Source organism: Syngnathus acus, chromosome 17 (assembly GCF_901709675.1).
Source record: "Syngnathus acus chromosome 17, fSynAcu1.2, whole genome shotgun sequence".
NCBI classification, from domain to species: Eukaryota; Metazoa; Chordata; class Actinopteri; order Syngnathiformes; family Syngnathidae; genus Syngnathus; species Syngnathus acus.
In genome coordinates, this window is record NC_051102.1 from 11,682,892 (window position 1) to 11,706,532 (window position 23,641).

At 46.1% G+C, this 23,641-nt stretch overlaps 1 protein-coding gene across 5 annotated transcripts in view; it reads left to right on the top strand.

The window, feature by feature from the left end:
- Positions 1-23,120, top strand: part of LOC119137326 (ephrin type-B receptor 1-B) — a 96,332-nt gene extending 73,212 nt beyond the window's left edge. For 2 of the 5 annotated variants that reach the window (XM_037276562.1, XM_037276564.1), the window contains exons 7-16: positions 3,846-4,008; positions 6,029-6,137; positions 7,170-7,234; positions 10,951-11,139; positions 11,794-12,041; positions 13,158-13,373; positions 18,346-18,495; positions 19,553-19,746; positions 20,325-20,480; positions 21,075-22,057. In XM_037276562.1, the coding sequence (XP_037132457.1) occupies positions 3,846-4,008; positions 6,029-6,137; positions 7,170-7,234; positions 10,951-11,139; positions 11,794-12,041; positions 13,158-13,373; positions 18,346-18,495; positions 19,553-19,746; positions 20,325-20,480; positions 21,075-21,183 (1,599 nt within the window). In that variant the 3' untranslated portion in view covers positions 21,184-22,057. Of the gene's footprint in view, positions 1-3,845; positions 4,009-6,028; positions 6,138-7,169; positions 7,235-10,950; positions 11,140-11,793; positions 12,042-13,157; positions 13,374-18,345; positions 18,496-19,552; positions 19,747-20,324; positions 20,481-21,074; positions 22,058-22,161; positions 22,228-22,756 lie in introns of those variants that run through there. The other 3 variants (XM_037276563.1, XM_037276566.1, XM_037276565.1) reach the window with 3 other exon arrangements.
- The last annotated feature ends 521 nt before the right edge of the window (positions 23,121-23,641 follow it).

Below are 23,641 nucleotides of genomic sequence, written 5' to 3' on the forward strand. Positions count from 1 at the left end.
GAGGAGCGAATCGCATCGATCCGTCTGCTCTCACACAATGCGTCGGCTTTATTAAGTCGCCAAGCCAACCCCGTCGAGCCTACGCTGCTCCAATATCGACCTGTAGCCATTTCCCAAGGCCTCGGATAGAACGATAGCAAAAGATCAGAGGCTCAAGCTTCTTTTTCGGGCCCCTTGTTTGTCCTCCTAAAACTGATCGATAGGCGGTGCCATGTTGGTCCTGCACTTTTGCCTTTTACGAGATTGGGTGAATCTTCCCTCATGATAAATAATAGATTGAAATCCATACAGTCTATAAATGATCATGTGAATGATTTATTTCAAACTAATTTTAGTAAAGGTCCATGGATCAATATGTGTAACTCCAATCTTTGGTTTTCCTGAGTCATTGCTTAGTCAGCCGGTACAAACCCACGCCTTCATTGGCTTTGTTCATCAAACGGATGCCGTTCGCAAAGGACTTGAGGAAGCTTATCTTCCAGACGGCTTAGTGTCATGTAAATAACAATTATACAGCCTCCTATTAGTTCATGAATATCAATCAAAGCTAATCCTATTGATGTTTACGTAGCGCGTCGTCGCACAAATAGATGAGCAGGGCGTAATCGCAAATTAGGAAATCACTAAGGACAGAATGACGCTGATAATTCAGGTCAACACACTCCAACCACATTCTTTGCTTTATGTCCAGTCTCAGCCAGAACTGCTCTGCAAATATGAGATGTGTGTTTCCGAAGTTACCGGTTCGAAGAATCCAAGATAATCATTGTAAAAGGATGGCGTCTAATAAAAAAAAAAAAAAAAACATATATATATAAAACACTTTTCTGCTTGGGTGTGATTGTCCCAGCATGCCTTGCACAGTCAAGTCATCCTTAACCCTGTTGAAAGTCGTCTCGTTGCAGATTCCATCTCGCTTTCAGGTTGCAATGCCAACCGCTTCTGCGACACCACATTGTCACACATTCCTTGTTGGGAATTTGGACGACAACCGTGTTGGAGATTGTTTTTCTTTTGTAAGAGCTTGAAGAAAACGAGTAGGCACTACCAAATCTATGCCTTTAAAATGAAAGTAGTAATGAATCCACAGTAGAGACAATGCGCTTGACAATTTGTTCATATTTTCACAAACGAAGGTGTCTACGTCCATCTTTGTCAGTGAATGCTCAAATGAAAGGTGGACGAGGGAGAAAATGTCCAATATTGTGCTTGTTCCTCCATCTTCCCAACTGGCGATTTCCTGAGAATTTGGGAAGGATGGAAATGACGCTATAGCAGAGGTCAGGCCCTCTATTACGGCTTAAGCTGAAAAGCCGAGAGAGGGAGGGAGGGGCAGGGCTGCTGCTGATTTGTTTCCTTGAATTTACCAAACTCGAAGAGCTTTTGCAAGTTGCTGGGGCATATTAATAAACTTGACAAAATCTACCGAATCAAATGATCTTCCCACTGAAGTGAACTGAATCCAATGGTTACATTTTAAAATCGTTACATCCTTGAATCATATCGTACCCCGGAAATTGTATCAAATAGCCTTTTGTGGCGAGACGCACAACCCAAATATAAATATAATGTCATTGGGCCGCGTAACCTGTTTACTGTTGTGCCTGTTATTAAATGAAATGACGTCCCAGCAACGACCCCTGTTTCTACGAAGCGCACAAAGTATTTTCGCCATATTTTCACGTGTGTTCAAATACATGTGTTTAAAAATATAGTCGAAATGTGGGAGGGATACGATATAGTCGTATATAAAACAAACTTGGGTTCACTGTATTTTTTTATTGTCACCAAATAGTTCTCTGTTTTTAAATGCTCTCATTTGTACAGTACACTGTACCCCCCCTTCCCATGTGTGAGTGTGTCTGTGTGTCCATGTGTGAGCCTGTGAGGAGGACACATGGTACCCCACCATGCATGTCTTTGCGCCAAGTGGCCATGCTGTCCATTTTGCGGGCTTGGCATTTTGGTAAAGCGCGCGCACAAACACACACGCATGCACGCACGCACACACACACACACACACACTCACACACACACGGACACACACGGCAAGTTAATTACGTTGCCATTCCAGGGTTGTAGACAATAGTTTCTTGCTAAATAAATACAAATAGTAGACGGGACAAAGTGAGTTCTTCTCAGATTTGGCTCGTGGAGAATAACCAAGTGAAACTATGGGAGCCAAAAAAAAAAGTACAACTATTGGATCATCTCTGCCAAAAGGATTACAATCGAGCCACAATAAATCCAATGGATTGTCTCCAATTGTGACCACTGCCGATCCTTTGATGCGTTTGCAAGATGCCAGGTAATTAGTTGTTAAAAACAAGATCACAGTTTTAGCCAAGCCTTTTCTTGCCAGTTTGGGGAAAATAGTTTCGGTCCAGGCACTCGATTCCGTGCCTTGTCGTGAGCGCTCGGGTCGGCTGGGGTTGGGTGTGGTCCTCATTCCCATTGGTCAGCAGCAGTCAGGAGCGCCGGCCGGGGTGCAACTTCTTGGCTATCATCCGAACCTTATGCCATTTATTATGTGTAATCCCCATTTGACTGGCAGCATGAAAGAGCCCTTCCAAGCTGGGACGCTCCCCCGTTGGATGTTTGCCATCTGCCGGGTCACCTGTCTTCCTCCAAAAAGTCGACAGATGGAGACGTGGTTCAAAGAGCTGCAGAGTTGGGAGTGGGAACCCTAATCTTGACCTCACCAAGTGGTCGATTTGCACTTTGCCGGGTGGGTGACTGTGTCTCTTCACTCAGGAGGATGTTGTCTGCTTTCCCGTGCAGGTCCAAGAATATATTTGATGGATCAGGCTCATTGGTTGGTTAACAGATGCTGTGACGCCTTGGACATAAAGTCTGAAATGATTAAACCGGGTCCATTTCATTGAACGAACAAACGACCCAACCAACCAAATGAAATGAATGTTCTCTAGCTTTGAAGCCAAACATTTGTCTTCATCAAAGCGATCAGCATGAATGCAAGTGTTCACTCTGATGACTGTTTTTACCACAACAGCAAAGCAACCAGCAGAATGAAGCCATTCAACTAAGCGTCCATCTTGTTTATCACTTCCGACCTCATCTCGTTACTCCCTTAGCCGAAGCTATTTTAGTTGGTGTGTTTTCGTTGTAGCCGTACTTGTTTTCTAAGACACAGTGCAGCTTTTAACATTTTGAAAGCCCATTTTCACAGCTTTTGTTGACACGTCCAAGCGCCCCCCTGTAGAGCCTTTGAACAGTCAACATGTCTTCATCAAGCAAGTAGCCTGCAGCCTGCAGCCTGCAGCCTGGAGCCTGGAGCCTGGAGCTTGGGTCGGGCGCTGTGTGCTGCGTGCTGTGCTCTTATTTGCAGGCTGTCTGTGTACGGAGAAGGTGATACACAGCCCTAAGTAATTACGGATGGCCCACAGCGTATTAGCACCTAACCTAAGACCGACATGCAAGGAAAATACGGGGGTTTTTTTATTTTTTTATGATACCGTTCCAGAAAGTCTGACCAGAACACAATCTCATGAAATCTGAAGAAAGTTTTTCCACAGGAAATAATGTGAACTCAATGAATGCAATCCAGACACCCAAAAAATATCAACCATTAATAACTGTAGCTTAACATGAAGATCGGTTGAATGAGTAACATCCTTTTACCTTCAATGGAAACTCGATGGACATTTTGAAACATTTTCCCTGATCTTTCTTCAATTGGATGGTGAAATTATGGTCCTTTACAGTTCCTTTCCTGGAATGACCTTTTGGAGATTTTTGTTGGGGGGTTTTTCTTCCCCATCCCTGTCTTCTCTATACTGCATTTTCCTCCCTAATGTGTTGTGTGTGTACATTTGTGCTTTCAGGACCACGCAGAGATTAACTCCACCATCCTGCGGAGCCCAACTAACACGGCACGAGTGGATGCCCTGCGTTCGGGCACCGTGTACGTTGTACAGGTGCGGGCACGGACCGTTGCTGGTTTTGGCAAATACAGCAGCAAGATGTGCTTCCAAACCCTCACAGATGGTAAGAATCTACAAGCCAGGAGAGACCGCTCACACACACGCACACATACACACACACACACACACACACACTCTCTCGCTCTCTCTCTCTCGACGTCTAGCGTCGTATTTGTTATTGCAGTATTATTAGTCGCTGAGATTGATGTGGGGCGTAGCGTTCAATTGCACTTCTGTTTCCGTAGCAAAATTAATCAAGAGTGTGTGACTATGCATGTATGTTAGTGTGTGGGTGTGTGGGTGTGTAGACTTTATGTAGAAAGTCGGATGTCTTTTGTTTGTGCAGCTAACTGTGCTTGATCCACAATGCTAAGCTAATTGGTTTTCCACCCAACCATTCCAGCGTTGGAGTGCTGTGATTAGTAGTTGATGAGATTTTTGGGGGGTGGCCATAAGAGGGAGGGAGGGAGGGAGGTAGGGAGAGTTTTAAGGATCTCCAGAAACGTGTGACACAAATTGTGCATGAGTAATCAAAGTATATTTATCAAGTAGAAAAACAGCATTCGTCACCAAATTCAAGATTGTAACGATGGTTGACAGTGCGTCATAGTAATACGATGAAAGCATGCTCAAATTGTGCATCCCTAAATTAGTGCATTACCTTTTGAATTTTTTCACAATAATCGGCAAATGAATTTTATTCTGCCCATTATCTGATCTGGCATCAGCCTAAAACAAAATCCACATTGCTCAGGCCCTAATTATTATTATAGTGGGCGCTAAAGGCATTAATACACCATGAAATAAAGAACTATTATTTTTGAAGCATCAAATGCGCATTCACTGACAGAAAATGCAAAAGGAATTTTCTGTTATTTGTCTTCACTTGTGTTTTTACATTGGGAATATTGTCAATTGTCTTGCAATGATGGTGAAAGTTATTGGAATGACCTCAACAGGTGCTGTGGCCCATTCGTGCCCCCACTCAGTGTTTACAAATGTTCCCGCAAAATAAAGGCCCAGGCTTCACGCTCGCTCTTTTTCATTTATTGGCCGGCCACCATGGCACGATATTTGTCAGCGCACTTAGCGGCAGGCGGCGGCAAGCTCGCACCCGTAGGCTCCATCCACCCTGCTGCCACGACGCTGCTTTGCCTCCGTCTCGTCCTTTTGTTTTTGTTTGATTGTGCGGCGGCGCCCCCCCCGTGCCACCCCCCTTCTAGCTCCGCCACTGCTCCCAACACTAAACACCATGGGAAAGATGTATTTCCCTTTTCAACCTAAATATTCAAGAGCGTTCACTTTATTAAATTCATTTCAAACACATGTAGAGGGAAAACCAGTTGTTGCCTGCGGCGGGTGTGAGGGTTCACAGTATCTCCATTTTCTGGGCAATGGCTTTTGGTACAAACCCTTTTTGGTACAAACCTTATGAAACAGCATTCCAAAGTGTCGTTTCGTTTACAGGTACAGCAATAGTGAACGATGAGGGGGCCCCTTGTCAGTCCCTTTCTCTCACACGTCGCCTCGCTCGCTTTCTGTGTCGCTCGGTCTCAGTTTATCAAACGCAAGCTGTCAGTCAGCGTTGCCAAAGCTGGCCGGATTTCAGTGGGCGCCTCTCAGCTGAGACATCTGTATGTTTTCTTTATCCGTCAGACACCCGGTCGAGCCGACCCGCACGCACAAAGGACCCACTCTCACGAGGAAAGCAAGCGTGCCCCTTAAAGTGGGCCTGTTGTGTGTGTTTCTTGCATATTTTTTGTCAAGCAGCACTGTGCCAAAGTCATGTGCCATCGTAAAATGTGCTCTGTCAGCAGTGCTGTACTGACCTATAATACAAAATTCAATCGACTGGGGTATAAAAGCTGCACCCACAAGCTGAACTTGGTTTATAAGCCGCATACATGACACGTGACCAGGCTTGTAACTATGAATGAGTGTGATTAATGAATGTAAATAATGCTATGAATGAATGCATAGTCTAACGGTCATCAATGCTTCTTTGTCGAGAGAATGATGACGAAAGGCAAAGCCATTTTGATTTGGATTTGATTTCCTGATTTATGTTTCTTTTTGCATTTTAGATGACTTCAAATCGGAGCTGAGGGAGCAACTTCCTCTCATTGCCGGGTCAGCTGCCGCAGGAGTGGTCTTCATCGTTTCGCTGGTCGCCATCTCCATCGTCTGCAGCAGGTAAGCGGCCTCTGTGTATTTTCTATTTCCTCCCGTAACGAAATCCGAGCCAACGTTTTCTGTTTTTCCTGCACCGAGCGTGTTCCCCTCGGCTGCTGAAAAAAATGCAGGGGTAGATTTGTGACAATATCAACGTATCCCAAATAATGGTAACACGGCAACTGACGGCTTTGCTTTGCTTTGCATTAAGATGTCTCCCTCCCCGACCACCTAAGAGCACCCCAATCCACTGACTCTTTCAAAACTGGACTTAAAACTCACCTCTTTACCTTAGCATTTCCGTAATTTCTCTCATATCTTGGTTGTCGTCCAGTTGTTTTATACTTGTCCTTGTTTTGTTTTCTTGTTTTTTATCTGCCATGTAGCACTTTGAGATTCCCCCGAATATAAAGTGCGTTATAAATATAATTTATTATTATTATTAGATGTCAATAATGTCATTTTCTTCTTCACAATCTAATCCATATTTGCCTGCAGTCATATCCCTGGGAAATGCTTCCTACATCAACAAATGCAAATTAGCTTGTTATAGCGCAGAAATGCAAGCAAGCACATTCCTCAATGTTGCATCCTTTCCAGTGCGGTTAAACTGTTCCAACTTTTGCCTTGTTAGTGAAGTCGAGATGATTTCATTCGGTATTTAGCCGGTCACTCGGTCACGTCGCTAAGGCGGCGCGGCGTCCTTGCTTTAGATATTCGAAGGTCACATTTAGCGCTGAGCCGTGCGCAACTTTGAGGCCCGCTGCTTTTGAAGGCACGGCGAAGGAGACATGAAAAGCGAAGCCACGCTATGGAGATCTAATTAAAACCCGGCTGGTTTTCATGAACTTCATTGACCCTGCTCGGCCTTTCCCCTCCACCCCGAGCCGTGGCAATGATGCCATTTTCAGCCGCGTTGTTTTTTTGCACTGCTCTTGTTTGTCACGGGCTCATCATCCGTCTGCTTCTCTTGTGACCTGATCTTGACATGTGAAGAAATTGACAATAAAGCAGACTTTGACTTTGACTTTTGTCTCCTCGTTGATGGTTTAGGAAAAGGGTCTACACCAAGGAGGCGGTCTACAGTGACAAGCTGCAACATTACAGCACAGGAAGAGGTAAGTCCACCAGCCAGACGCTTGTCAAATGCATTTGTTGGATGGCTCAAAGGTGTTGGTTGAAATGGCATACTTTGACGCTTTGTGTTCTACAAGACTGATTGTGTGCCATGACATACAAATTGCCACGAGTAAATGCAATGCACAGGTGGATTTTCTAGAATGGTGGAAAGCAGGCGCTGTTGTCAAATTCCTTTTGTTTTGCGGCAATGACGCCGACAGTCATCTCTGGAGGCTTTACTCCGGCTCCGAGTATGATGATGATGATAGAACTTTATTTATCCCACAGTGGGGAAATTTACTTGTCACAGCAGCGTGCAGGAATACAAGAGACAAGTGTAGCCAAATGTAAAAATGGATCAACAACAGCCAAGGACAAAGACAAGTGGCACTAGTAGCGGTCGAGACCAAACACAACGCATGTTGTCGAGTCCGACAGCAGTGGGAATGAAGGACCTGCGGAATCTCTCCTTCCTACACCGTGGCTGTAGTAGTCTGCTGCTGCTGAAGGAGCTGCTCAGGGACCGCACAATGTCATGGAGGGGGTGAGAGCTGCTGTCCATGATGGATTTCAGCTTAATTAACGTCCTTCCTCCTCTCACCCACAACCTCTATGGAGTCCAGGGGACAGAGCTCGCTCTCCTGACCATCTTATTTCGTCTCCCCCTGTCCCCCCGGTCCACCGCAGCGTAGAGGATGGCTGAGGCCACCACAGAGTCCTAGAAGGTCCTGAGGAGAGCCCTGCACAGTACGTGGTGTCGTAAGCACTCCCTTGACACTGACTGAGATGGCGCCTGCCTGGAGGATACACACAGCTTCACATACAAAAAGCCAACAGTTTTGTGCTTGCAATAAAAAGCGTCTGTACTGGAGAGCTCGCTGCATGCGTGTGCAAGGGGCTCACTCCAGGGGACGGCGCTTTGTCCAGCCTGACGCGCCAGACTTTGTCTCACGGCTACAACAGGCAGGACTCCAAGCCGCCACCGAAAACGAAATGCCCTGAATACAGTAGATGAATGAAAGTCATCAATCATCAGATACGTCAATTTGCCGATAAGAGATCCTGTTCGGGGTTTTTTTTTCCTTTCACACAATCCCGACCCCCCCACCCGTCCATCCGTCCGTCCACCCGTCCATCCATCCATCCATCCATCCCATAATGCATTATTGTCTTCTACGCTCCTCTAAGATGAGGATGACAGTTTGGTAATTACAGTATTCGGTGCAACAATAAGAGCGAGGCGCTAAATCAATTGTTTTGGGGGAAATTTCCAAAAATGGGCCAGCCATTACCACACACACACACACACACACACACACATGCAAGTCAAGCGTATTGAAAATTTAACAATGCAGCTGAAAAGAAGAAAATAAAAGCTGTCCGTCCGTCCGTCCGTCCATCCATCCATCCATCCATCCATCCATCCAATAATGTAACTAAAGTAATATAAATCCTGTCTGAGTTCATTTAGTTAAAATTAGAATCTGCAGAATGTTTTCTCCATTCATTGTATTAGTCTTTTCCTAGTAATTAGGCATGACCGTTGTGCAGTTGATTTGTTGATGCATTTGGGCCATTTACTAAATGAGCAGGGCAAACTAATAGTAGCGTAGATGCTAGTGCTGAAAATAAAATGTGGAGTGCAGTTAACTGTAATTCATTGCCCCGTTCAACTGAATGCATTTATAAGTGAAGTCGAGAATTCTTGAACCAGTCCAATTTTTGCCCATTTGGGCACTTAATTCATCTATCTCATTGGAAAAAGGCAAGTCCTTGTAATTTACCACCTCTGCCATTAACCTCCCCCCTTGCTTTCACGGCTGGGTAGAAATACCTTTGAGCTTTGGATATATTTGCTTCACACACACTCAGATGAGGGACTTGTGAAATATTGAAGGACAAAAAAAAGCTCTCTTTTATGAACTGGCCGTAAAAAGATGAGTCCGGATAACACCGTGCTGGGAGCTACATAGCGTTTGATTCTAAATAATACATGAAAGTGCTGTTGGAAATGGGGACTGGGAAATAATGGGCGGCTTTATGTACATAGGTGCACCAAGACATGCATGCATGCATGCATGTGTGGTGTACTTTAATATGAGCTTGTGGGTGGGCCAATATGTTTCTTGAATCCTCCAGGTCGATCTTTGGAGTCTTTAGCAGCGGTGCCGCTGCAGCTTGGCAACGGCAATAAACGAGAGCTTTTTTTTTTCTTTTCTCTTTTATGGAATGCCGAGCTATCAAGCCTCGAATGGATTACCGTGAATCTAATCTGAATGGAATCTCTAATGAGCAATTAGGTTCACACAGACAGGGTTCAAGGCAATTAGAGTTGTAACCAGATTCAGCTTGAAGTGGGGATGGAGGTGAGCTACCTTGATCCTTCCAAGAGCAGACCTCGTCCCTTTCTTTATCACTCGGGAGCCCTCCATGGCCACGCATGTTACGCAAATGAAAAGGGCACAAATTGACTCCATGGAGATGGGTTCATTCCAATCGTGACCGCTAAAGGTTAACTCTCCAGCGCCCACTGTAGAAATGATGATTCGACATCTGCTTGTTTACGCTTCTGTCCGTCTTGGAGCGGCATGTAGTGAATGCGTTGACAAGTGCTTTTCAGCAGCCGTGCCCGCTCTGAGAATCTGCCTTTTGCAGGCCGCTGCGGGTACCTGGCAAGGTGATGATGGCCCAGCCGTTTTGTATCTCTTTATGAGCTTGTAGGAAAAAGCTGCGGGCAAAATTGCTTCTAGTACTATTAAAGAGGTGAGGGGAAGGGGTAGAGCGCAGAAAAAAAAATAGATGTCTTCATTGAATGTGTGAAGGTCTCCAATGCATCCATCGCTTCGTCTTTTTTTTTTTTTGCTCTCTAGTTTTCCTCATAGCGTGGCGCTTCTCAAAGTTAAAAAGTTAAAGTTAAAGTCCCAATGATCGTCACACACACATCTGGGTGTGGTGAAATTTGTCCTCTGCATTTAACCCATCCCCGTGTGATTTTCATCCATCCCCTAGGGGAGAGGGGAGCAGTGAGCAGCAGCGGTGTCGCGCTCAGGAATCATTTGGTGATCTAACCCCCCAATTCCAACCCTTAATGCTGAGTGCCAAGCAGGGAGGCAATGGGTCCCATTTTTATAGTCTTTGGTATGACCCGGCCGGCCGGGGTTTCAACCCGCAACCTTCCAGTCTCAGGGCGGACACTCTACCACTAGGCCACTGAGGTCTCAAGTCCCAACAGGTCAAGTAGAAAACTTCCACAAACAAAACTGCATTAAAGGATTAACCCTTTGCATTTTGGGGTCAAAAGAGCATGAGTCTTTCATGGAGTGCTTTCCACTCTGACGGGCTGCCTCCCCTTGGCGACCTCAGACTTGACCAATCGACATTTGGTTATCTTAACTTAAACTGCCTGTTTGACCTGCCAGACAGACGGACGGACAGACAGACAGACAGACCATCCTCTTTAATATGTGAGTTGTGTGAGATAATAACCACTTCCATCCATCCAGTAGTAGCCTTTCATTTATCTTTAGGAGTACCATATATCAATGTTAAAAGCTTGCAGGGATGGGGCAATACTGCCGTGTCACAATGTGATTGAAATGCCGACCTTTGGGTCAATTGCATTCGTCGGCCATTAACACAAAACACATCAGCCAAATGGAGAAAAAAAACAAAAACAAAAGGGTTTCTTCTCACTGGGCGCCTTTGGTTGTTCTAGAACTCTCTTTGCGAGCCGACATGTCTAACTGCCCCTCACCACTGGGCTGCCCGACCCACTTCTCAGGCTCCCCAGGGATGAAGATCTACATCGATCCCTTCACGTACGAAGACCCCAACGAAGCCGTGCACGAGTTTGCCAAGGAGATTGATGTCTCGACGGTTAAAATCGAGGAGGTCATTGGCGCAGGTATGCTCCACTCTGTTGCATTGTTCTGTTTACATCTCTGTGGTAGTCAGGCTTGTAAAGCCAGCCAATCAGAGGGACCCGTGGACCTGAGCGGAATATAGGCCAGCTACCGTGGGAAATACTGTAATTGCATTAGAAATGAGACGTGCCCCATATGTCCTGTGCTTTTCTGATTAGAGTTAGTCTTACTATTCTCCCCCCCCCCCCCATAAATGTCAGGATGCAATCACTTAAGCAGTTTGGGTTTGCTTAGATAAAAGATATTTCTTTCATCTCGTATCGCCTTCTAACAGCGTGATGGCTTTTATTGAGGTAAAAATAGGACGATGATGAATTTGAGTCCGGAATCGCTCCTTTGAAATTGGCCCTCTCGGCGAGCGGGGTGAGAGGGAGTGACACAGCTGGAACTGCGCTACCAGCGTGGAATATGGCTGAAAAAGAATCACATTTGTATTGAGTCTCCTGCAGGACATCGACTGTCGATGATGCTCATAACTCAAATGTTTTGCACAAAGGTTTTGAATTTGTATCTTGAGTCGCGTGTCGAAGCCACTTCCTTGATGTACGATGACTCTGGAATATTTAGAGCCCAGGGCCAGAAGAAATGTGATCTCCAGTACACGGTTTTGTCTTGACACCGACTTTCTCTTCAAGGTGAATTTGGTGAAGTGTACAAGGGGCGCCTGAAGCTGCCCAGTAAGAGGGAGATCTTTGTAGCCATCAAGACCTTGAAGGCGGGTTACGTGGAGAAGCAGAGGCGGGACTTCTTGTCCGAGGCGTCCATCATGGGTCAGTTTGACCACCCCAACATCATCCGCCTGGAGGGAGTCGTCACTAAAAGCCGACCCGTCATGATTGTCACGGAGTTTATGGAGAACGGGGCCCTCGACTCCTTCCTCCGGGTGAGTGGGTGGGTGGTTGAGTGAGTGAGTGGGTGAGTGAGTGAGTGAGTGAGTGAGTGAGTGAGTGAGTGAGTGAGTGAGTGAGTGAGTGAGTGAGTGGGGGAGTGGGGGAGTGGGGGAGTGGGGGAGTGGGGGAGTGGGGGAGTGAGTGATGAGAAGCAGTCAACTTTTCGGGATGATTTGATTACGAGTAGAGTCCTTCAAGAATATGACCAGTCGCAATTCAACAATGAATGAATCAAAGAGGCTTCTCGTACACCGTGCCGATGAAAACAAAATGTCTGTCCGGCACTTTTGGCTCACAAAATGGACAGCGATGCCCCGTCCGACTTCCTGCGTATGGATTGCATATTATTTAGGAACTTTGACAGACTTTATGTTGTACGTATAGTTGGCCGATCTACGTGCTAACACGCTTTCAGACCTCGGTCATTGAAAAATGAATCCGTTGTTATTGCCTGGAACGATGATTGGCCTTCTGACGTTTGGTTTGAGATGAAGAAAGATAATCAAAATTCAACTGCGCTTTTTTCTCTTTCAATCTCACAGCTCTGCGCCACTTTGTTCTCAGGCGGGCTTTAAGGGGCTCTTTGAAGCTGGCTTTGCTAACCGCCACTTCCGACTTGTGTTTCCATCGATCTGTTTGGCCCTCGTATTTGTTCCTACGTTCAACGAGCATTCACACAGGGTCACGGCCGGCCAGTGAGCTTGCACGCTTAAGGGGGAGAAGCCATCCAGAATTGAGCCACGTGAAACAAAAGAACTGTCTTTAAGCCTGTCAATATTCGTCATTTGCTTATTCAATCAAGGTCATGTCACGGTGGGATGAAACAATGGCTTATTCACAGGCATAGCTGCTCTGACCAAAATGCACAGTGGTTGTAAAAAGTCGACACGCAAAGGAACTCCTTTCGAAATCATTTTTGTGACTGACCTCGAAAGAATTTGCCTTCTGATTGCACACTCCCTGCCAACTCATTGGGTTTTCAGATTTGCCATCAATTCTGAGTGGATATGGATTGTTTTCAGTTGGTTCGGTCATTCTGTTCAACACCAATCCGAATGCAAACCCTCTCCCGCCGGCCCGGCTAATGAATGTCTCTCCTTGTTTTGCAGCAAAACGACGGTCAGTTCACAGTGATCCAGTTGGTGGGAATGATGCGCGGGATCTCGGCCGGCATGAAATACCTCTCCGAGATGAACTACGTGCACCGAGACTTGGCCGCACGCAACATTCTAGTCAACAGCAACCTGGTGTGCAAAGTGTCGGACTTCGGCCTGTCGCGCTACCTGCAGGAAGACACCTCGGATCCCAGCTACACCAGCTCGTTGGTGGGTACGCTCGAGCCGAGCCGCTAGAGTCTAGCGTTTGGTATCACCTTCCTTTAATTGTCCTCGATTGACGTCACGTCAGTCAAATCGGAGTCTGGCTGACAGCTTTCTACTTGAAGAAGCGCACCACCTTCTTCCAAGCCCTCTTTCTGCTGTTCTGTATTCACGGGCGGGCCACGGTTGGGCTTCTGTCACATCTTCGTTAGTGTGGAGCCGAGGCGCCTCTGGGAAGCTTGCTCTCTCTCGTTGACATGCCCAGAGTGCGGGGAAACCAAAGGGCATGGCGCCCTCTCCAACTGACAGCTCCCATCATCTCTTCCTCCAGCCCGCGCGCCTTCACTTTCACTCATGGCTCATTATCACAGGGAGCATCATGGGAGGCTTTGGCTCCTTCATTAAGCACAGATCTGTCATGATCGGCAGCCCGTCGTTAGTCCTTTTCCTCGCTCAAAACACGCAATTTGTCGTTTGGATTTGAAAGGACTTTTGCGATCACGCTTGTGAAACTGGTCCGAAATATGGGTCCGCTTCTTGTCTGTCTGGCATCCTTTTGTTTTGGATGAGCAGTTTCTACCAATGCTTTTCTGAAGGTGTACCTTTTCTCCAGTTTCTTCAGTTCATGCAAATGATCGATTCTTTATACAGCATATTGGCACTTGGGTGGTAATTCTGTCTATATTATGGAGAAATATGAATATTAATAGCGTATGCTAGAAAGGCAAACTATTTTAGGACTGCCTTGTGATGTATTTTGACACATGCGAAAAGCCGAGATCAAAAGCATGCAGGTAATAGCCCGGCGAGTCAGTGCCTGGAGCTTCAAAAGAGGATTTCTTCAAATATCATTTTTGAGGTCATTTAAATAAAGGTGAAGACAGCTAAATTCATCACAACATGTTTGTAATCCTCCTAGTGCATGTTCCAAATTGGTTTCCCTCGTCGCGCTTCATTCCCACCCGGCAAACCTTTGAGGTGACCCAATACTTCTGCACAGAATTGCGCCTTGCAGACAGTTCATTAGAACCTCGTCGGCTAATGTATTTAAGGTGGACATGCAAAGCAGCTTCAGGGGATGTTTGTGCCTCATACGGTGGTGGGTGTAATTAAGCGATCCGCGCTCCCTTGGTGAGCCGCTCAGCTCGGACCTGTCGCAAACCAATCAGCAAGCGAGGCTGCCGCCGACAAGGCCGGGGGAAATTAAATTGCGCTAACGTGCCGCCGGGAGTTACATTAGCTTCGACCCCCTCCCCCGACAAATGAATTTCCTCTTTTGCGACACTGCTTTTCAAATTCTTCGTTAGTCTTTGTTGTATGGTGAGGAGGACCTGCTGGTCGTTGCGTTCAATGCGGACATGGGTTCATGCCGAGGCGACGCTCCGAGTTCTTCGCATCGAAGGCGGGCTTGCCCTTTACGCTCTACGGGATGCTCACAAAAATCAGGAGACAGTTGACATTTGTTGGCTACGCTTGTAACTAAAAACACATCCCAAATCCTTGTCCAACAAATGAAAATGTCGCTAATCGTTTCCAAACCCCCATATATACGTACACTATACAGTACATGTAGCTGTTTTCTTTCATTTGATTCGGCTGATGATGTGGAAAACCTGTCATTGCCTTTTGCATATTTATGTACGTATATTTGTGGTCATAGATAGGAAGTGTATAATCGCCTGTTGCCATTTTTGTTTGCGTCATTGAGGCTGAGAGAGGTTGAAAGGCGAGGTCACACGCAGATCGCAACAAAGCCCGTCCGTCAAATCCTCGCGACCCCATCGACATTCCCTCGTCTCGTCTCGTCTCGTCTCGTCTCGTCTCGTCTGGGCTGGGCTGGGCTGGGCCGGGCTGGGCCGGGCTGGGCCGGGCTGGGCCGGGCTGGGCTGGGCTGGGCTGGGCTGGCCTGGCCTGACCCGGGCTGCTCGCGCTGTGATATGTGCTGCTGTTTTCTGTCACTTGCTATTTTTGGATTGCATATTATTTAGGAATTGCAAGTTTCAGGCTCAGTTTTTTGATGAAATGGTGTCAATGTTCAAATGACATTTTTGGGTACGTTTGAAACAAAATCTTACTGGCTGGTTATTGGAAACCATTTCAATCATTATGAAACGGTTCTAAAATGCTAAAGTGCAGATATTCAAAGTCCTTTTTTCTCGCCTACATGAAGGTAAAGACAAAAAAGTTTTGTTTCCCTTCATGTCAGTCATTCTCCCTCTAAGATTCAACGAGGCCTGACTCCTCAGGCTATTTTCCATGTTCAGATAAGGAACCTTTGTTTGCACACGCACTGGCGAGGTTAAAAATATGCCGCGTTGTAAAGCAACATCAATTCAACATGGAGTGTCTGGAGCAGGCATGAGAAGAGTTGTGGATTGGCCAATCAAATGGCTGTTATTCCCGTCTGCTCTTAGCATGGGCTGACGCCAAACTACCACATTGGTGACAGGCACAGATTCTTCTTTTCCTCCGCCGGTGTAAACGAATGCACATGTGGCGAGATGGTCTGCCCACCTCCTGGTAAGCATGCGGCACATGTGCAGTGACCAAACAGAGGTTGGAAGCACTGCTCGTGGGAAATGGCTTCCTGAAATGCTTCACATTTCTACCTGCTGTGAGCTACAGTACTCCACTCAACATTTCAAATCACACATCATAGACAATATGGGGGGAAATAATAATGATGCTGTAGCTACCTTCCAAACCTTGACGAAAAGCTGTACTTTTCATCATCAGGAATTTGGTTTCTCCTGCTGAGAAATCAAAGCAAATCGATTTTTTTTTACTACCGTGTAAGCACATAGCGGTCATCTGGAAGACATTTGCTCAAGTATAATAACAGAGTTTATTGGGCTGTCAATCATTTTAAGCAAGATTAACCTTGGGAGGCACAGTGTGAAGCGCACGGTTTTTATCTCAATTTTCTTTCCCCCTCCAGAAATGCCCGGGTGGCGTTTTTGTGGCATCTGACATTTTTTTGGAAGATGTTTCAAGAATCTATAGCCCATATAGCAACACGCTGTCAGGTTACGACTACTTTTCAGTTGCAACTGTGCTCGACTTGACCATAAATGTGTCCGGCGTCCATCTTTTTTTAGCCAGACATTCCCGTGGGTGGCGTGGAAAGTCAACGTCTCACCGTCTCACCGTCTCACCGTCTCCCTTCCCATCCCTTCCCTTCCCTCTCTCTCCCTCCCTAGCTTCTTACCGTCCTTCATCCTGCTGTCACTCTTCGGAAAGCGCCTCTCCATCCCGCTCACTTTGGCCAGACATCCGTCCGGGAGCGATGGTTGCTCTCAGGATTTCATTAAAAAGATGTTGATGGAGTTCTCTCCCTGGGCAAATAAATGTGCTCAAGTCCATTTGAGTGTGCGTGCATTGTTGGCAAATGGATTACGGAATTGGAGGAGGAGAGGAAATAGAAGATGGGAATTGCAAAGTGAAAAAAGATTCGTTATAAAGAAGGCTGGATTGCGGATTTCTTTTTTCTTCTGCGGTGCTTGTACTTCAAGTGGTGTACTTACTGACTTTGTACTCACGCTTACTTCAGATGTAGTGCAAAGCAAGGCTTCGAGAGACTCAACATAATTCTTCTCACTTTTGCGTAACTGCAATCTGGCTTTGCGACACCACCTCTGCTGACCAAACTCTCCATCTATTTCATTAGGAACGGAGTCCTTTTTGTCGCGGGCCGCATCGTAGCCATAGATTCCATTGGCGATAACTCCTTTTGAAATCAGAGACGAGTCTTTTTTTTCTTATTATTATTTTAAAAAGGTGAATGATAATATAAAGAAAATGCTAGCAATAGCTCTATTTTTGAAAGTGAAGACAATTTTAACTCGATGCAGAATTTGTCATCAAATGATGTGACGGGCGGTATCTGGGCCGCCGCCGGGCCTTGGCTTTGACACGATGCTCTTCATAACTTTAGAGCTTGAACCGCTGTCGTGCTTGTACATTTTTTGCTGAGACGAAAATAAAGCCAAAGAATAGGTATCCAGCAGTCTGTGTTGTGATTAGAACTAAGATGGCCAAGGTATTGAAGTCATTTGATCTTAACTCCTCTATTGATCCTTCCTCTCTGTCAGTGTGTCTTAAAGTAAAGAGCGCACATTTCTTGGACTGCTTCTAAACTGGTTGGCTTAGCAATTCAGTCAGTGTGTGTGTAAATGTGCGTAGGCATTTCACCGACAACAACAACGCTCATTCCGGGTCAAATGTTAAACGTGTCTGCAGGTGAACGCCCCTTTAAAGGTCAAACACTGCAGAAATCAATGTGCTACCTTTTCAACACCTCAGTGCACTGCCTAGATTTGAAGATGAGTTCTCAGCGGCGGGCGTGGAAAGCCTTGGGATTACGGTTTGTTCATTGTCTGTATTCGCCCTCATCTCTCCCCCCTCGCTCGGGCCGGTTTGTTTTTCCCCTCGGTGTCTGTATCCAACTGTGGCTTATCTGCGAATTCTCAGGTTGGCCTAATTGGCATGATTAAACCAGTGGTGGGCTGAAGATACGCAGCTCCACAGTCTGCCTGTTTACACCAAACTATCAATGCCTCTGCGTGCGTGCCTATTTGGGAAATTGGACAAGCAGCTGTCAGTTTCAATAGAAAGAGAACGCGTGGCTTTGCTGGAGGCTCAGGTAGTCCAATTACAAGCGGACACAGTCAACGTATTAGACGGGAGCCGACGCCTATCTGGCTTTCACTTCAACGGCGGGAGGGAGGGAGGAGAGACGTCATTGATCGACACGTGAAGGGCAAACACTGTCGGGAGCCGAGACAATTGAGGAATCTTCTGTAAGTTTACAATTGATGCACCGATTCGATGAAGGGCGACAGGGTCCGGCGAGATGGGGACGTGAGATCCGACTTGACCCTTGACTCTGACAGAGAAGATTGCAATGACAAGTTTTGATTACTGAAACATTTCTCTCTCTCTTTCTCCTTTATTTATTTATTTTTCTTTCTTTGCCCAGGGTGGAAAGATCCCTGTGAGGTGGACTGCGCCGGAGGCCATCGCATACAGGAAGTTCACGTCCGCCAGCGACGTGTGGAGCTACGGCATTGTCATGTGGGAAGTGATGTCATTTGGTGAGAGGCCCTACTGGGACATGTCCAATCAGGATGTAAGTGATATTCCAGAATGTTTTCATTGAAAGGTATAGTTAGAAAGATACCTATAAATTGGATTAAAGAAAAGTCATCAAATAATGATTTAGAATAGGATAATGGATGATGCTAATTCAACATAATTGAATGGTCAATTCCACCTCGTATGTACTTGGCAGGATAGCACATGAAATAATAAGTGGTCATAAATCACACACTTTATCATGCTCCATCTTACATGATCTTTCACGATGTCCTTGACTGTGACTTTGAGCGCGAATTTCACTCCCGCTCTCTCTCCCCTTGACTTCCCGGAGAGATTTTTGAGAGCCGCCTTCTATGAGGGCTGCTGTGTCCGTTGGGATTGCAAAACTCCAAGTGGTTGGAAGTGTCCCCAAAGTGTGAGATTTGTTCTGCGTCGGGCCTCAGTGGATGCTGCTCCGCAAGGAGCATCCAATGCAACAGATGCTGCCTCAGTGGGCAAGCAGCAAACGGCAACCTGCAATGTAGTGGTGGAAACTGGCATCACTCAGCGTGTCCGGTCCGGCTCTCCAAACACGCACGCACGCACGCACGCACGCACGGGAAAGAAAGAAGCACTGAACACTCAGTACGGATCATTTATCAAGATTCTGCTGAGTTGCGCTCAACTCAGCAGCGTCTTTTTTGGGTTGATGATAGTATCTTTAATACTCAATTTCACACCAGGTCCTTATCTCACAGCGATGCATTTTAACGGAAAATTATATCAGCAGACATAAATAAATTGTACAGTAAAGTAAAACCTAAAGGCGTGCTGAGTGGTGAAGTTCCAACAATGACGTCAGTATCGTCAGGCCTTAGCAACCAGACTGAGATTCATCATGTTGTTTTTCAGTCTAATTTTTAAAATACTTGCTAAAAAAAAAATAGGATATTTATTTCTAGGGGAGTTTATCCAAAGTGGCCATGTTGGGATAAGAGGGGCGGATGTGCAATTAGTTCCAAACACAGTGGGAGTACAAGTACAGTATGTTGAGCGCAATATGAGAGCAGATAAATCAAAAGTTGGAACCTCCCTAACACGCGCGCCAGGTGATTAATGCCATCGAGCAGGACTACCGTCTTCCGCCGCCGATGGACTGCCCGAGCGCCCTGCACCAGCTCATGCTGGACTGTTGGCAGAAGGACCGCAACGTCCGGCCGCGCTTCACAGACATCGTCAGCACTCTGGACAAAATGATCCGTAACCCCGCCAGCCTCAAAGCCGTCGCCAACATCCCTGCAGTGTAAGTAGAGAAGAGAAATCCAGTCCCTTACAAAGATGCTCTTTGTATTGATGTATTATGTACTACAATGCTATCCACACGAGTCCATGACTTGCGCTTACAGTACTGTAGATTGCATCACACCTGAATTTTCTCAGCTCACATCTTGCACGTCATGGATGATTCACATCTTGCAAGTCATGGATGATGCATCGCCCTCGTTTCAAATTCGCTTCGTTTATGTAGTTCCCCACCTCCTGGTTTCAAGCCACTCCCAGTCGAAGCATCTATGGCAGGGGTCTCACACTCCAGTCCTCGGGGGGGGGGTCGCATTCCTACATGTTTTCCAAGTTTCCCTCGTTCAACACACCTGATTCAAATGATCAGTTCATCCTCACGTTCTGCAGGAGCCTGATCATTGAATCAGGTGTGTTTAGCGAGGGAAACGTGGAAAACATGGAGGAATGCGGCCCCGAGGACTGGAGTTTGAGACCCCTGATCTATGGCGTTGCGGTGAAAAACAAGTGCGGAGCATCACATGTAGACCGACAAGATCACAATACTCACACGAGTGTTTTTTCTGCCTGCCGCCGCCGCAGGCCTTCTCAGCCACTGTTGGACAGATCCATACCCGACTTCAACACCTTTAGCTCGGTAGAAGACTGGCTCAGTGCCATCAAGATGAGCCAATACAGAGACAACTTCCTCAACTCAGGCTTCACCTCCCTGCAGCTGGTGGCTCAAATGACCTCGGAGTGAGTTTGACGCCCGCCCATATGACTGGCACTCCAAGAGCTCACTCTAGTCAAGTGGGCCTATTTTTAGCACAGAACTCTCTCTGACTCTCGCCAATATGCTCAATCAGACACACTCAAAGGGACCAACACAAAGTCATTAAACGCAGTTGCATTTTGCAACAAGATGAGGGAAATCCAAAGTCAAACACAATCTGCTCTGTGACACTGGTTCTGATTTCAAAATATCGTACGCATGTCGACTTGAAAGGGAATTATTCATCCTGACTTTCATTCAATTGGCATTCGCACACGAAAAAAGTACAACTATTCTTTGCACTCATTGGCAATGACTTTTTGGAGCACCGCTGGCGCCAATCCAGCCAAATATTGCAATTTGTCAAGATTCCCAAAAAAAAAAAAAAAAAAACTGTCCTCAGGCCATTTTAGTCGAAGCAACGTGAGTCAGTGTTTATTAAAAGCTCAATGCTTTCATTAAAAGTGCTTTTCGTTGCCAATAGCTGTCCATACCTTTCTGTATTGCAATGATAAAAAATGAAGTTCTAAGCCTAACAGCCTAACCTAATTCTAACCACCCCGCCCCCATGTTACCAGGGACTTGCTGCGAATCGGCGTGACCTTAGCCGGACATCAAAAGAAGATCCTCAGTAACATTCAGTCCATGAGGGTTCAGATGAGACAATCACCCACCGCTACGGCATGACTACAGGGGGCGCCGTGGCACGGAGCGGGCAGCGTTCAGAGGAGCGCCATCATCCAGAGCCCTCCAATGACCCCCGATCCGTCGGAACGCGGCAGGGTCGAGACTGTCGTCTTAATCTGATCCACACAAGGAGACCAGGGTCTACACTTCCACACTTAGAAAATCCACACAGAGGAGTTCAGGGTCCACGCTTGACACTCAAGGAAGCCGTTGTGGTTTTGACCGACCGACCGCACCAGGAATTGCTCAGCGCTAGTCTGAATGGCTTGTTTGATCTCGCTCATCTGGACTCTTAGAAACAACATGGGATTTTAATTTGTATTTTTTCCACTCGTGTGCAATGAAGATGCCTTGACCTGGCCAGACTTCAGCGAAAGCAAAATGAAAGTAATCAGTAGAAGTTGTTACAGGGATGTACAGTAGAAGCACTTGCGTCATCTTTTAGCTTACATTTTTGACATTTTTCCTCTTTGGACCTCGGTAGCAAGATAGCGCGCTCTTGCTTTTAACACTACCTGTAGAGTCGTGGGTTGGAGCCCTTGCCCGCGCTCAGATCATATAAATATGTTTATCACTCGCTGAATATGATTATATCGTTCATAATAGACCTTCATATTGAAGGTGATGCTCATGAATGTGGATGTACAGGACTCGCTGCTTGCATTTTTGGCAACGACTGCTTGGACACATGCAATGTGTAGCTTCCCATGATCCCTTTTTATGGACGGACTTTGGGATTGGACATCTTTTAGCTCCAGGGTCACAACTTGACTCTACGTGATGGATATGTTTTAAAAAAAAAACAAAAAAACAAGTGAAGTATTGGTATTGTAGAGCGACATGAAAATTGCTGTGTAGGAGTTCCAAAAAAAAATCATTTTATTGGAGATCATGTTTAATGTGGGTGTGCACATGCTGTCTCTTGCTGGTGAGCACTTACTTGTACAGTTTTTTCTTTTCATTCCTGGTGTTTGTTAGAAGTGCACCCGTCCACAACGCAGGAAGGAGGGCACCTCCTTGTTTTGGCCGCCCCCCACATTCATGGTGAGTGCCTGACAATATATTATTATTAAGCTTCTAGTCTACATTAGAAAGTGAAGGTTTTGCTGAGCGTGTCTCCAAATGCTGCTTAAGGTTGGCATAAATACCTGCAGTGAGATTCCATTCGAATGCATTAGCACTCCATTTGGGCTCAGTCTCATCTGTTTGCTTTTGGAGACACGAGAGCCTGTGAATGAGATGAGGTTGATTATGCAAACACTATAATTCTATTTTCGCCGCCTCCTCTGTTTGTCTCTGTCAGTATCAAACTGTAAATGACACTCGGTCCGTCGGTCCGTCGGTCGGGGCTGATGATAAATGCAGAGGCGGGGTCGCCGTCCCGCTCTGAGCACCCTTCCGTACGGAGACCGTTGAGAGCTCGTTCTTCTTTTTTTTTTTTGGGGATGACGCCGTAAAGTGTTAGAAAGTGACCCTCTTTGTTGCTGATTTCATGCTTGTCTGAAATGACGGAGACAAGGTTGACCTGAATCACACCCTCAAATGGAGCTTTCTCCTTTTGTTTCTCCTCCAGACTCCAGAGAGGCTTGCTACATTCGCCGTTGTAGATGATTGCCAGAAAACCAATCCCAACCTCACACCATGCTCCGGTACGCAGTGGATGAGCCCGTCCACATTTGTTTATTTGTGTAGGCGAGGATGAGCGCGTGTTTACGTGCGTGTGTGTGTGCCTGATTCTGTACAGACATTTATACAGGCACAGGTACATAGGATAGGATGCATGGGGCGTCTCTCTTTATTGGTTGGTTTCTGTATAACTGCCACTTGTAAATTGTGACAAAGTCCACGTCCGAGAGTTTGTAAGCTGTAACTTTCTGAAAAGCGTTGTACTAACATACACATAATAAACGCCTTGACAAAACAAGTCCATCACCTAATGGTCTGATGTGTCTGGGGTTTTTTTTTTTTTTTTTTTCTTCTCCTCAACTATTATCAACATGAAACGGTGAATTAATCATCAAAGCAGAGGTGGAAGGATTACAGTCATTTCGCAGCAGGCGTATCAGCCCAATGTTTGATGTCTAATGTTTACTTTCACAAAGAACTGACGGCTTAACATTTGAAGTCGTCACTGGTAATAATGGAGCCATCACTCATAATACAGAAAATATCAGACTTAATCTCTGATATGTGTCCAAAATGTCAACGTGAGAATTGAAACGAAAATAATATTACAGATGGCGCTCGGCAATTCTGTCTCATTGCGATTTTCTTTTGTTTCTCGTGACAACTGTTTATCGGGGTTAGGGTTAGTCTTACTTCAAAACATCAATTCTGCATTCCCAACAGTGTGGCCTCATAAAGCTGATTTTCCGGGAGTAGATTTTGATGTTGATTTCTTTCAGACCCGCAAGCGTGTTCCCAAGTAATGACATGCTTGATGAGGTGAGTGGAAAGA